Here is a 15,790-nt window from a genome sequence, read left to right as displayed (position 1 = left end):
GTTTGTAAAACATCATGTGAGCATCCCGAGCGTCACTGTGCAGAGTTGCGTCCCTTGGGCACGCCAGAAACCTATGATTGTGGGTTCGAATCCCGGTTCGCCCCGATTATGTTTCTAGGTTTGTCAGCACCATACCCTTGCTCGTGGGTTTCACTGAAGTGGTAAACGTCTGAGAACTGCATCACTACGGGCTTTCCTCCCACATTAAGCTGACATGCCATGATATAACTGGAATACTGTTAAAAGTGGCGTTAAACCCAACTCACTCACTCATAACTAGTTGCAAGAATCTCCTTGTCATGAAGTTCAGAGTTAGAATGTTAATATTTTCAACAGTCGAAAATTGATCTGCTGCAGAGATGCCATCTTCCTTTGGGGAAAAGCAATAGTCCACAAGGAAATGTTACTCAGCGTTAGAAATCGGGCACTAGTCCTGTAGTCCTTGCCAAACTGCCCAATAGTTAAAGTATCATAAGGACTAGTAGGAGTTTGCCATTTTGAAGGGTTTTGCTATATGTTATCTTTATAAGGACTAGTGAGGTGATTTGGTGAGATATGTACATAAATTGTATAAAATTGTATATTCTTCAAATTGTACTATAGGCCTGTGGCCTCTTCAGTATGTGAAATAAAGATTGATATGAGGACTAGTGGACTAAACATGTTATTTTCTACCACTGTTACTAGTCTCAGACTTGCAGACCTGTTCATTTTGAACGCTGGGTTTGAATCCCACATTTACTGTTCCCATGCCCGTGGATTTCACCAAGGCGGTCAACAACTATGATGTACACGTTTTTAGCTTCTTTCTACACCAAGCTGTGACTCTGCAACAACCTGATGTACTGTTTAAAGCATATAACTAAACTCCCTTTCTTTTCTTCCTTTAGGGACATTCATGTCTAGTATTATTCGTTCAAATCACCATTGGTTTCAAATGATATTTTTGGGCATCAAATAGTCACTAACACCAATTTCTGAAAACACGCTTTTATAAACATTGGAATTACCAAAACTTGAAGACAATTTTCAGTTTCACTTTCTGTGGCTACAACAGCATTAATTGGTTCCATTAAGTTCATATCAGATGCAGTTTATAAAGGGCAATGCATAGTCCACAAAATGTCTGAGCTTTTAGTCACATTTAACATGGTTTTCTAACCAGTCAGATTTCTGCACACAATTCTGTGTATTGATAGCTTTTTATCTGAGTTACCTCCCCCAACACTTGTTCTCTGAGTTATCTCCCCTGTTTCAGAGTGTTGATCATAGACTGGGATGTTCACCATGGTAACGGCACACAGTCCACATTCTACACAGATCCCAGGTAACATGCTGCACTGGTAACTATACTGATCCCAGTATAGAAACATTCTCTTGTACATGTTGTATAGAAATCTCATTTACCTACTTATAAGACTGTAGTGATGCATTTGTCCCAGTTGATTATTGACCTTACAATATGTATCATGGAACTATGTATCTCAATGCTTTCAATATGATCGACTGCCTCTGTGGTCTAGTGGTAGAGCATCCGCCCGGAGAGAGGAAGTTTCGGGGTTCGATCCCCGGCTGCGTCATACCAAAAGACGTTAATAGATGGTAGTTTTTGTTACCCTGTCTGGCCCTCAGCATTAAGGGGCTAAAACAAGGATTGGTCATCTCGGAGTCAGTATACTGTGTCTGAGTGGGGTATTCATGTTAAACTGCGGCATGGTATCTCAGTGTGCTAGCACTATAAATCAGCATCAGTCCGGACAAGTACAAGCAGCCACACACACATGTGCATGCACATCGCTATATAAGCACAATAATCTTGGACGCGATGTTAAACCCCATTTCACCTCAACTCACCTCACCTCACCTCACCTCACCTCACCTCACCTCACCTCACCTCACCTCAATATGGTCGCCGATTCGACGAACCCTGTGAGGATTACAGGGTACAATCAGTCCCCAGCAACCTATGCCGATATATACCGGGTATATAATGGGGCCTAAAGCAGCTGGAAAGGAAGCTTATATCTTTTTTCCTGGACAATTTCAAAGAATAATTGAAGGATCATTTAAAACATTTTGATTATTTTCGATTCTGTGCCGTGACCCTGTTCCACTAAGCTACTTTAGTACTGTGACTGTCAGAACTCGTAATTCTAAAACAAAGAATTTGTGGACACCTAGTGTCGGTTCTAAATGAAATGTCGGGTCATTGAAACAAATATCGTTAACCAACATTATAAAATACAAAAGTTTTCATTGATAACTGTCACAGTTGTGATGGAGGCCTAAAGTCTCTCTGATTGATATGAGGGGCGGTCGGGTAGCCTAGTGGTTAAAGCGTTCGCTCGTCACGTTGAAGACCCGGGTTCGATTCCCGACATGAGTACAATGTGTGAAGCCCATTTCTGGTGTCCCCCGCCGTGATATTGCTGGAATATTGCTAAAAGCAGTGTAAAACCATACTCACTCACTCACTCTGATTGATATGAAGTGATGATACAGTGGAGGATCTCATATGTTTCTCTGATAAGTTGTCATAACTCAACTTGTCCTGCTAGCAGAATGTGAAAAAAACCAACTAGATCCAAGTTGTTCTGATAAGCATTGATCAAACTTGATATTAATATAGTGGTATCTATTATCGCCAATCAGAATGGACCATTTAGATTTCAGAAATAAAACAAATCTTATCGAGAAAAGTATTCATGGTGAAAAATCCAGTACCATTAAACCTTCTCGTTCAATTTACAGTTCTACAGGGGGCACGGGTGGGCCAGTTGTCTAAGGCGCTGCGATCCGCTGTGCAGAGTTGCGTTCACTTCAGGCTTTCCTCCCACGTCAAGCTGACACGCCGTGATATAACTGGAATACTGTTAAAAGCGGCGTTAAACCCAACTCACTCACTCACTCACTACAGTTCTACAGTTGTGGCACTGAGGTTGCTGTGTGAAGTGGCTCATACTGACCACCACTTAAGCCTTAAGTGTTATGAACAGCTATGGTCGATAAACAAACAAACAAACAAAAAATTTGGATCAATATATGTAGGTCATATTTTTCATTTATATTATGTGGAATCATTATTGTATGTTTCAGCCTATTTGTATGACCATTGTGTATTTCAGTGTACTATACATGTCCCTGCACCGCTTTGAGTCGGGGTGTTTCTACCCCAATGGTGGCTGTGGGGCCCTGAACAGGGTTGGGTATGAGGAGGGGACAGGATACAATGTGAACGTCCCATGGAGTGAGGTAAGTGTCATTATCATACCACCTGATGAGATCTGATTGGTGATCTTGATGAAATATGAAGTTTACCTCCTTGGAGGGAAAAAAACTCAGCAGATGAAAAAATCCCTTATTCCCCGCCATGAGCAAGAAAGACTACATGTGGATTTCTGAGAGGTAGAATAAATCCCTTTTCCCCGCTTCCAAGCAAAAAGCAGCACGCTTTTTCCGCGTTGATGAAAGTCATGTGACATAGCACAAGCTTACAATTGCTCAATTGAACAGCTGTTTTCTAACAATTTTAAAATTTCAAAAGTATGTAAGTAACCAAATATTGTTTACTATAATTTCGGTGGAATCATGTACATTTCACTGCCAGGGTCGTGTTTCCAAGACGCGGAATATTTAAAGATTTTTTTTTTGAAAATGGAAATAAAAACAAAATGTGCGGCAGACTATGTCATGATGCGGGGGATGCCTTAGAACCAAGACTTCTTTTTTTTTTAACCTAAGTAAACTTTTCTATTTCTCATGTCCTATGCTATATGTGTTTCAGGGCGTCATGGGAGACGGTGACTATATAGCAGCATTTCAGCAGATCATCCTGCCAATAGCTTATGAGGTACAGTGATCGAGGAGTAGGGTAGATCTACTCTATCTAGTCTGTTTATTTATATACTAGTATCAACGTAACTAAGGCACTGCATAGTGCAGTGCAGAGTTGCATCCCTTTGGTATTCAAGAATCTGCTGGTCTTGGGATAGACGTCCACCTTGATAATGACCCTTGATCTGTCACCATGTCAGTGGTTTCACTAAATGAACACATCCATCACCTTCTTCTCTTGTAGGTTCCCTAATTTAAGCTGACATGCTGTGATGTGTGTTTATATATTTAAGAATGAACCTTCACGTTGTGTGAGTTCATTGGAGTATGAACCTTCATAGAGTGAGGGCCAAACTGTATGAACGTGGGAGCTTGTAGTCTGTCAGAGTTTACGTCATTGCAAGAACATGATCTCATGGAAAACGTATGAACGTCAAATTGTGTCAGTCATACACTTATGAACGTCAATTTTGGGGTCATGAGACCGACCTCTCGTCCAATGGAAAAGCCGTACATCGTGTAAACTTCATATTAAAAAATTATATATATTTAGATTTAGAAACTGAATTAATGGTCTGCATTCTACAAATAAGCTTGCCAAGTAGACCAATGTGTGATAACTGTGTTCCAGTTTGATCCTGAACTAGTGCTGGTGTCGGCAGGATTTGATGCTGCTTGTGATGACCATATGGTAAGTCCTGTGGGTTTTTTCTAGGCTGTGCTGTGCAGCTCATAGATTGCTGCTTATACACTAGACTAGGAAATGCAGTGCCAAACAACATTTTAATGTGGTTAAACCAACACATTGTTTTAGACAAGTCCAGAAATTACACCATTAAGTTCACGTCGTGAAACTATCATTTATAATATTATGAATATTTACATTGTTTCAACCTTTGTGTTTTGGCCATGCACTTAAATTGTCTCAAAATTTTATTTGTGGCTTTGTAATTTGAATTTGCCAGTCTGAGGAAGCTGAACTTTGGCAAGTTGTTTGGTCGTATATCACATTATATCTTGTTTTAAATCATTAGGATTTGGGGCTTGCTTTAGTCCTCATTATTTATGGAGAATATGTTTGAATATCAATGGTGACAGCAACTTTTGTGAAGTGTCTGTCTTTGCAGACATTTTAAACACTTGACTGACTACATATCCAGGGGGGCACGGGTGGCCCAGTCGTCTAAGGCGCCGCGATTCGCTGTGCAGAGTTGCGTCCCTTGGGCACGCCAGAAACCTATGATTGTGGGTTCGAATCCCGGTTCGCCCCAATTATGTTTCTAGGTTTGTCAGCACCATACCCGTGCTCGTGGGTTTCACCGAAGTGGTAAACGTCTGAGACCTGCATCACTTCGGGCTTTCCTCCCACATTAAGCTGACACGCCGTGATATAACTGTAATACTGTTAAAAGCGGCGTTAAACCCAACTCACTCACTCACTCACTACATATCCAGGTGAGCTTCAGTGCCTTGGCACTATATTTTTACTTTTTCATCCACTGAGCAAAGAGCAGGATTATGTCCAAGCGTTTTTTCCCACATTTGTCTTTTCTCATGTTGTTATTCTATTGTTGCAGGGAGGATACAGAGTTAGTGCCCCTTGTTTTGGTCACATGACTAGTATGCTGAAAGGTCTGGCTGGAGGAAGGATTGTCTTAGCACTGGAGGTACATAGCTTCTTACAAATAGGGAATTATAAAGTGTTTCGCAAATTCTGGCATAGAGGATTTTGTCAATAAGAATGGTGACATACATGACAAATATAGTACCGGTTATATCTTTGAATGTAAATCCATTGTAGAAATCTACTTATATTTTTGCATCATAAAGAGATAATTTACTAATCCCCTTGTGATATCCTCCATTACTTTCTATATTAATTTGTATTATTTGTTTCCATAGGGAGGTTACAACCTGGAGAACACATCGGAAGCATTCGCCTCTTGTGTAGCTGCTCTACTGGGGGATCCCTGTACACAGTTACCTCCCCTTACACCAAGTTCAAGGTTGGTTATACCAAGATCTTTTCAGTTACAAGTTATTAGGGGTGGTAGGCTAGGTGAGTGGGTAGTGTGTTTACTTCTTGAACACTACACGGTTCATTTCCCACATGGCTACTATATCTCTCCATATTCTGGTGTTAGAAAATATATGGGACAAGCACAGATGGACAAGGTGTTGCTTGTAGTGGCTTCGAACCCCAGAACCTAGTCTGTCAGTTTTATACACGCGTTAAACATCATAGATACTTGGAATTCTCTTCTCACATCAATTTCATACACCAATCTCATTAAAATCAGATCTTAGTTCTCGCTATCGCTAACAAAGATCTGAGGACATCCCATTAGGGGTCACGTCAGAACGACCTTTCATCCAACCAATCAGAGCATCTCTTACCAGATCATGAAAGTGACAGTCGGAATGTGTTTTCTAATCCTGCAACCAAGATTTATTTACCGCGGGGTATTCCGAACGACAGTTACAGGTTTTATGATTATATCCTTACAATCTATGCCATCTATAAGCCATTCCAGAATGTTCTTCTTATCAGTTTTAAAATTTTAATTGAGAATACGTCAAATATGTTTCGAAGGTAGTCGCCAGTTTCAAACTAGTGTCGTAAAGCTCGAGAAAGCTGCCTTCTGATTGGCCAATGTCGATTTCTTGTCAGTCTTTTCATTGGTCGGTCAAAATTCGCGAAAGGTTGTTCTGATATAACCTGTAATGGGATGTCCTCAGATCTTTGTTTAGCGGTAGCGAAAACTAAGATCTGATTTTAATGAGATTGGTTCATTCACTATACTGCTCATTACATTCCACTTACTCACTGATTTGTCACCTTGTTGTCCTGAACCAATAAAAGCTAGTTTATCTTGAGTTTGTCTTGATTATGTTTAGGTTTATCAGCACCATATCAATGCTCGTGGATTTCATCAAGGTGGTAAACATCTTGGCGTTCCTCCCACATCAAGCTGACACTCTATGTTACCGTATATTGCTGTGTATAAGGCATATATCGAGGTGTTGCAGTGTTTGCGTTTATGGCATCCCATGCACAAAAATAACTTATTGTTGTTCTGTTTCAAGTTTCTCTTGCCTTCCCAACTCCATGTGATACACACAAACAGACACTTAATAAAAACAGACACTTCAAAATTTCTACATTTCTACATTTCTGCAAGGTGCTTGATGCACTTGTCTGTTGTTTCATGGGTGTGGAGTGTATATGCAAGGTGCTTGACACATTTGTTTGTTTCATGGGTGTGGAGTGTATATGCAAGGTGCTTGACACACTTGTCTGTTGTTTCAGGGGTGTGGAGTGTATATGCAAGGTGCTTGACACACTTGTCTGTTTCATGGGTGTGGAGAGTATATGCAAGGTGCTTGACACACTTGTCCGTTGTTTCAGAGGTGTGGAGTGTATATGCAAGGTGCTTGACACACTTGTCTGTTGTTTCAGGGGTGTGGAGTGTATATGCAAGGTGCTTGACACACTTGTCTGTTGTTTCAGAGGTGTGGAGTGTATATGCAAGGTGCTTGACACACTTGTCTGTTTCATTGGTGTGGAGTGTATATGCAAGGTGCTTGACACACTTGTCTGTTGTTTCATGGGTGTGGAGTGTATATGCAAGGTGCTTGACACACTTGTCTGTTTCATGGGTGTGGAGAGTATATGCAAGGTGCTTGACACACTTGTCCGTTGTTTCAGAGGTGTGGAGTGTATATGCAAGGTGCTTGACACACTTGTCTGTTGTTTCAGGGGTGTGGAGTGTATATGCAAGGTGCTTGACACTTGTCTGTTGTTTCAGGGGTGTGGAGTGTATATGCAAGGTGCTTGACACTTGTGTGTTGTTTCAGGGGTGTGGAGTGTATAAGCAAGGTGCTTGACACACTTGTCTGTTGTTTCAGGGGTGTGGAGTGTATAAGCAAGGTGCTTGACACACTTGTCTGTTGTTTCAGGGGTGTGGAGTTTATATGCAAGGTGCTTGACACACTTGTCTGTTATTTCAGGGGTGTGGAGTGTATATGCAAGGTGCTTGACACACTTGTCTGTTGTTTCAGGGGTGTGGAGTGTATAAGCAAGGTGCTTGACGTTCACAAGCAATACTGGAAGAGTCTTCAGTGCAGGAGTAAGTGTTTAGAAGTAGCCAGTAAACAACGCAGCTTATTTATACAGAGATCATATTTCTATTCTTGGATCTCAGAAAGGATTTGAAGAATGAAATATTTTGATTTTCCTGTTAAGATGTTTGGGTTTTTTTAAGTCGCCCTCAAAACTCACTGATTGTGTATCATCTTCCTTAATGGGGGGCTCATTGTTCATGCTCAAAAGCCCAGAATCAACCTCATGTATGTCATGGCCTGTTCATCTGGCACCCACCAGATAATATTCTGTTTCTAAGCTGACAGCAACTTTATCATGTTTAATACAACTGTTGCCAGTTCATTCTGTTTTCGACACACCCTGTTAAACTACAGTGCTGTGACATTATTCATTAAAAGCATGCATTACATATACTGCTAAAACAATGTTAAGGACCAGCAAGTCTTCCATAATAATATGGTTAGTTAATCTCAGGACAGATTAACTATAGTAATATGCAAGAATTTTATGGCCCTTAACTATTTTTGAGTAGTACAGATAGAATTATGCTGACTATGGCACAACACAACATGCATTCACTGACACACTCTCCTTCATGTTTAGGGGCGGTCGGGTAGCCTAGTGGTTAAAGCGTTTGCTTGTCACGCCGAAGACCCGGGTTCGATTCCCGACATGGGTACAATGTGTGAAGCCCATTTCTGGTGTCCCCCGCCGTGATATGGCTGGAATATTGCTAAAAGCAGCGTAAAACCATACTCACTCACTCACTCACTCCTTGATGTTTGTCTCTTCCAGCACCCCTCCCAGCATTTGATATGCTGGTCCAGCCTGAGGAAACCCCAGAGAAGGAGCCCACGTAACCTCTGCAGGACATCTAGTACATCTTGTACAACATCATCTGGATATTACTTGTACTGGAATATATACCACTCAACAGAAGTTAGCAAAACACCTGATTCTTCCATATCATTATGCCATGACCGATTCACTACAGTCATATGAAAGAATTGGATGGTCCTGAACATCTTTTGAGGGAGGGGCGGTCGGTTAACCTAGTGGTTAAAGCGTTCGCTCGTCACGCCAAAGACCCGGGTTCGATTCCCAACATGGGTACAATGTGTGACGCCCATTTCTGGTGTCCCCCACCGTGATATTGCTGGAATATTGCTAAAAGCAGCGTAAAACCATACTCCCTCACTCACTCACTCACTATATTTGAGGGATCAAATGGATCTTTTGGACTTTTAGGTTCATATTTTAGTGAGGGCAAAATTGACTCTGCTATTAAACAGAGGAACAATCTTTTTCTCATTTGATATTAACAAGTGTTTTTTCATTAGCTGTAGACATGCAGTTTTTTTATTGATATTAACAAGTGTTTTTTCATTAGCTGTTGACATGCAGTATTGTTAGTTCCAAGTCATAGTGTACTCATTTGTGACTTAACAATTTGTTTATCTGACGGTTGCTTCGAACAATATGATATTATGAACAAATAGAACTATCTATTTGTTATTCATGATCGCTGGGCTTTACTAAACTGGTCAAGTCACTTTTGGCTTTCATGCCACATTAAGCTGACACACTGATGATAACATACGAAATACTGCTTGACCCTCTGTTAACTCTGGAGTAGGATAGCCCGGTGGTTAAAGCATTCACTTGTCGTGATGAAGGCCTGTGTTTGCTTCCCCACTTTGGTACAAGGTATGAAGCTTATTTCTGCCATGGTTTTGGTGGAAACTTGCTAACAGCTGTGTTTCCCAGATGACATTTCACGATATAACTGAAATACTGTTCAAAGCTGCATTAAGCCCAACTTACTCGCTCAGTGCTAGGAATAGCCAGTGGTTTTTTGGCAATGTGGTGACTTGATAGGTGCTACATTTCACTTGTATTTGTTTTGTTGATGTAAACTGTGAATAACTGGCAATCTCATTAGAATCAGATCTTAGTTCTCGCTGCAGCTAAGCAAAGATCTGAGGACATCCCATTACGGGTCACGTCAGACCGATCTTTCGCTAACTCTGATTGACCAATGGAATTACTGACAAGAAGTCGACATTAGCCAATCAGAAGGCAGCTTTCTCATGCTTTACGGCACTAATTTCAAATTGGCGACAATGCACCGAAACATGTTTTGACAAATTCTCGCTTAAAAATTTGAAACCTGAACAAAAGAACATTCTCGAATGGCTAATATATGGTCTAGATTGTATAGATTCAGTGGTTAAGCCCGTAACTATCGTTCGGAATACCCCATTTTAAAGTTTTCAAGGCTGCGTGATTAGAAATCACATTCCGACTGTCACTTTCATGATCTGGTAAGCGACACTCTGATTGGTCGGATGAAAGGTCGTTCTGACGTGACCTCTAATGGTATAGCCTCAGATCTTTGTTTAGCGGTAGCTAGAACTAAGATCTGATTTTAATGAGATGGGAATAACTGGATGCACTTTCATCTGAAATATTTCTATCTTCTCTTATTTTTTTCCTTCAGTATTTATACGGTACATAAGTGAACCTGGGTATCAAGGTATTTGTTATTGGATATACCAAGTGTACGTCTCTACAGACTAAAGTACTTGCAAAACATGCAGAGGGTATGAAGCTCTTGTTGACAAGTGTTTATCGGCCCTCCAAGAGCCCCAAAATAGTATTACAGATGTTGGTGCAGCATAGAATCTCATGCCAGACTCCATGCAAGCAGCTTGGCTGTAGATGTTTGACTCATTGAAACTGATCAATGATTATCTTCGATTATTCAGTGTATATCGCCTTTCTTTTATAATATTCTACTCAAAAGAAGTTAGAGAACACCCAAGTATTTCATTTTATTTTTGCTAATCTGTCAGTTAATCAGGAGTTCCTCGACTTCTTTTGAATAGTATATACCCTGGACCCACCATAGCTTTGTTACACAATGGAAATAGACTTCCAATTAAACTGAACTGAACTGAAACAAGCAGCCATGTCACCAGTACTGCACTCAGCTTTTGTGTGACATCTCACAGGAACCAGACAACTTTGTGGGATAAGAACATAACTCAAGGCTTGCTTTCAGGAAAACATCTTTTTGAGCTTCTACTCATTTGATTAAAAAATATCAGATTTCGCTCTCCCGAATCCACAATTTTGAATGTAGATCTCTTCTAATCTCACACTAAGTAAGTGTTAATTGGAGCTAGTGATGACGCTTTTGTAACAAAGCTGTCTGGGCGAATACGTCCTGGGTAATTATGGTAATAGAATGAAGATCTGATACACTGGATAATGAAGGATGCAGATACTGGGGACACCCGCTTGATATGTCAAGTGTCAAGTTATCATGTATTGAAAAGTGTATCATGTCGCGACCTCACATTACTATATGTGGAAGTCTTGGGGTACTGGGGGCATGGGTTTCCGAGTCGTCTAAGGTGCCGCAATTCGCTGTGCAGAGTTGCGTCCCTTGGGCACGCCCGAAACCTATGACTGTGGGTTCGAATCCTGGTTCGTCCCAATTATGTTTCTATGTTTGTCAGCACCATACCCATGTTCATGGGTTTCACCGAAGTGGTAAACGTCTGAGACCTTAATCAGTTCCTCTCCTCCCACATCAAGCTGACACGCCGCGATATAACTGGAATACTGTTATAAGCGGCGTTAAACCCAACTCACTCACTCATTCACTCACTTGGGGTACTATATATTAGTATGTTTGTCTTTGACTATACTACTCAACATTTGACAGGGATCCTGAGATATTTCATACCGTGACATAACACTACAACAATTAACCGGGTGTATTTATGTTCGATCAACTTGTAATGAAGCTGCACCAGCTTCATATCCAGGCAGTATTGAATACTATTGGTATGACAACAAGTTCAAGCAATTAGTCACATTCAGACCCCACCTGGATACTCCCTATCCCTTTCAAAAGTTGAGTAGTATACAATACTGTATTATCAGCATGCCAGTATTAATTTAGAACATTTCCTGGATATTTTGAAAGATAACGAATTTGTTTTAAGCTGCTTGTTATATTACCGGTGAAATGCATTTATATTTTTCGAGGGAAGTAACCAGATTTCTATGATTGATAATGATTGCTTGAAATGATGGTAGTAGCTTCAAGTATTACTACCATTCTAGTGTAGGATGGAAAAATATTTGTGCTTTTATTATAGGATTTATTGATGTAAATGCGTTATATTTTTATGGTGCATGAATATGTTCTGTTGTATCAGCCCAGATGAATTTGTAAGCCAATATTCAGAGATACAGGAGATAACATATTTAAATAATAATTTATTTAATAATTTTATGCAGGATATCATGTTGAAAATACCTGTGAATAACAAAGCCGCTTACTATTAATTTGTAAGCCAATATTCAGAGATACAGGAGATAACATATTTAAATAATAATTTATTTAATAATTTTATGCAGGATATCATTTTGAAAATACCTGTGAATAACAAAGCCGCTTACTATTAACAAAAGTAATACAGGCAGCGCAATGAGACCAGACAAAGAGATACCAACAACTTGTGAAGGGATACTTCATCTTGGGGACAAGCGACCATTTGTTTGAGTCACCATAATTCACCATATTGTGTCCGTTGGGGTTCCAGAATCGTATGATCATAGGTTTGAATCCCAAATAAGCCCTGATAATGTTTCCAGGTTTGTCAGCACCATACGCGTGCTCGCAGGTTTCACCGTAGTGGTAAACATCTGAAACCTGCATCACTTTAGGCTTTCTTCCAACTCCACACTGATGGTCCCCAAAAGACTGGTATCATGTTCAAAGCAGCGCTATAACAAACTCACTCAATTTGTTTCTTGATGTACAGAAATGTTCTTGTCAAAAGATGTAGCATTTAAAGTGATGCTGTCAAATGGCATTTCAACTACTTTCTGAATGGCTTCCAACCCAAAATGATGTACTTAATAGGAGAAATTATGCTTAACCATTCTCTTTAAGGAGTAGATCTAGTGCATGGAGCATCTGCCCGGAGAGTGGAAGGTCGGTGATGTGAGATGTTACATGATGGTACTTGTTGTTACCCTGTCTGGCGCTCGGCATTAAGGGGCTAAAACAAGGACTGGTCGGCTCGGGAGTCCGTATACTGTGTCTTTGTGGGGAATTCATGTTAAACTGCAGCATGGTATCTCAGTGGGCTGTACAATAAAACTGGCATTAGTCCGGACTAACAAGCAGCCACACACACATGCATGCATGTTGCCAAATATTTGCAATAACCTTAAACACGTTAAACAACACTTCACCTCACCTCACCTCACCTCACCTAAGGAGTATTGGTGGGTAATAGCCTATACTGGTGAAATTGTGGACAGACCACAGTGAAGGTGAAAGTGTTTACTCAGCATGTTTAAAGGCTATTGTTGGCATCCACTGCTGTGATATTGCTTTAGTACAACTCTCACTCCCTTTGGAGTGCAATACAGCAAGAGAACACTGATACAGAATGCATTTGAACCTTGTGTTGACCTGGAAAAAGGTTGGAGTTGTCCTGGGTTTGAGACAAGCAACAAGGTGAATTTCTGAAAACAAACATCATGTATTAATGAAAATATTACATGCAGTCTAGTCATGTTTTGGAGTAACGGGATCGGTTGGTCAGGCTTGCTGACTTGGTTGATGCGTGTCATTGTTTCCCAATTGCGTGGATCGATGCTCATATCAATCACTGGATTGTCTGGTCCAGACTCGATTATTTACAGACCGCCGTCATATAGCTGGAGTATTGCTGAGTGCGGCGTTAAACAACAAACAATACAATAGTCATCTTGTTTCCTACTACTGATACAGTACATTTGTATTGTTTATTGTGTAATGATGTGAGGTTGGAAGTCTGAATGTAGGATGCAACTGTAACCAGCATCAGATTACAAAGGGATGAAGATATTAGTGGCCCGTTCCTGTTTCTTATATACAGGGTGCAATAAATGCTGCATATTCGTTTGTGCTCCTGTTAAACAGGAAAATTTTATTTGTATTTGTGAAACTTGTTAACCAGACACTAATAGGTTATTATTGATGATGATGGGAGTCAAAATTTGTATGTGACCAATGTGTAAACTCCAGTAGTCTTGGCTAGATACATGTGCATGCAGAGACAGGTGGGATGGAATGGATTAACTGTCTTTCATAATGGATACTTGTGCAAGATGAAATATATTTCTGTTATTCAATACAGGCTTTGTCTTTAACAGATAAGTAGCAATGGAATATTTTTCATCCTTAAAAAGAAATAATTTATTCATCAGATTTAATTTTTAAATCAAGTCAAAGTCCCCCCAGGGAATATAATTGCAAGTTCATTAATTAAACTCCTCAGAGTGAACATTGTATGGCATCTTTTAACTCATGGTGGGAATAGTGTTACACCGTACCATCCCATTCAAACACCAGCTTGACTTCACCTGCTAGAATTGGTGTTCAGCAACCCATGCCTGTAAGAGGCGACTTACGGGATTGGGTGATCTGGCTCGCTGAATTGGTTGATACATGTCATCGTATCCCAGTTGCGTGGATTGATGCTCATGATATCAGTCACCTGATTGTTTGGCCCAGACTTGATTATTTACAGACCGCCGTCATACAGCCGAAATATTGTTGAGTGTGGCGTTAAACAACATCAAATAAACAAACTGTTTACAGCCGTAATTACGATCTCTTTTTCTATCAGCACCAGTGTCTCAGGCTGATTTGATGATTTCACCACGATATAATCTGTTTACATGGTGGCATGGTACATGGTACTGTGTTCAGCGGGGCGGTCGGGTAGCCTAGTGGTTAAAGCGTTCGCTCGTCACGCCGAAGACCCGGGTTTGATTCCCGACATGGGTACAATGTGTGAAGCCCATTTCTGGTGTCCCCCGCCGTGATATTGCTGGAATATTGCTAAAAGCGGCGTAAAACCATACTCACTCACTCACTACTGTGTTCAGCTCACAGGTCACAAAGGGGAGGTCGGGTAGCCTAGCGGTTAAAGCGTTCGCTCGTCATGCCGAGGACCCGAGTTCAATTCTCGACATAGGTACAAAGTGTGAAGCCCATTTCTGGTATCCCCGCCGAAATATTGAAATAATATGATGAAATATTGCTAAAAGTGGCGTAAAACAATACTCACTCACTCACAGGTCACAAATCAGGTGAAGTCAAGCAAAGTCAGTCACAGAGAGAATGACTTGAGAAGCTTGACTAGTGAGAGTTATTATTATTGAAAAGTTGTTCAAAGTATTTCGTTCACTCTAGTACAGGAAAATGCACACAAGATGCTGCTAAGATGATCGTAATTCCAATACATAACAGAGACATACAGTAGTCGTAGGGCTGAGATGTTCGTAACTCAAATACTTTCACCTGGACTTGACGACTGTAGTAGTGCTAAGATTTCCTTGTGGAACAGGATTCATTGATGTCCTACATATTCTAATAAAGAAATATTCAAGCAAAACACTCAATCTTTTTAAAATTAGAAAATTTACTGCTTGTCTAATTCATTGCTAAACACACCTGCCCTAGTTCATTGATGTGCACATTGTATGTGTTCAACAGGTATATATCTGAGTCTGTATCAGGAGGAAAGATTATTATTTGGGCAGTTAAAAATTAATTTTTGGATTTTCACTTTACGTCACATATATTGTTCCTATTTGTCTGTGTAGTATTGTTTCTATATTAGATGACATATCATATACTACTCAAAACAAGTTGCAATGCCCACCAGCTATGAAAGATCAACTACTGACATGTGAAACATTATTCTTTATCTTCTCTTGAGTAGTATAGTCCTACAAACTATTCATAGCTGGTGTACACAGATGCCTTGAGCA

The 15,790-nt window shown here is 40.3% G+C and overlaps 1 protein-coding gene across 3 annotated transcripts in view; it reads left to right on the top strand.

The window, feature by feature from the left end:
- Positions 1-9,940, top strand: part of LOC139445145 (histone deacetylase 6-like) — a 35,936-nt gene extending 25,996 nt beyond the window's left edge. For all 3 annotated transcript variants that reach the window (XM_071226247.1, XM_071226246.1, XM_071226245.1), the window contains 8 exons: positions 1,259-1,327; positions 3,126-3,252; positions 3,785-3,850; positions 4,466-4,525; positions 5,412-5,501; positions 5,737-5,840; positions 7,897-7,964; positions 8,735-9,940. In XM_071226247.1, the coding sequence (XP_071082348.1) occupies positions 1,259-1,327; positions 3,126-3,252; positions 3,785-3,850; positions 4,466-4,525; positions 5,412-5,501; positions 5,737-5,840; positions 7,897-7,964; positions 8,735-8,799 (649 nt within the window). In that variant the 3' untranslated portion in view covers positions 8,800-9,940. The remainder of the gene's footprint in view (positions 1-1,258; positions 1,328-3,125; positions 3,253-3,784; positions 3,851-4,465; positions 4,526-5,411; positions 5,502-5,736; positions 5,841-7,896; positions 7,965-8,734) is intronic.
- Positions 9,941-15,790: the final 5,850 nt, after the last annotated feature.

Source organism: Haliotis cracherodii, unplaced genomic scaffold (genome assembly GCF_022045235.1).
Source record: "Haliotis cracherodii isolate W230 unplaced genomic scaffold, xgHalCrac1.p SCAF_6, whole genome shotgun sequence".
Classification (NCBI taxonomy): domain Eukaryota; kingdom Metazoa; phylum Mollusca; class Gastropoda; order Lepetellida; family Haliotidae; genus Haliotis; species Haliotis cracherodii.
The sequence above is the reverse complement of the archived record's forward strand: the minus strand, read 5'-3'. Positions and strand labels throughout refer to the sequence as shown.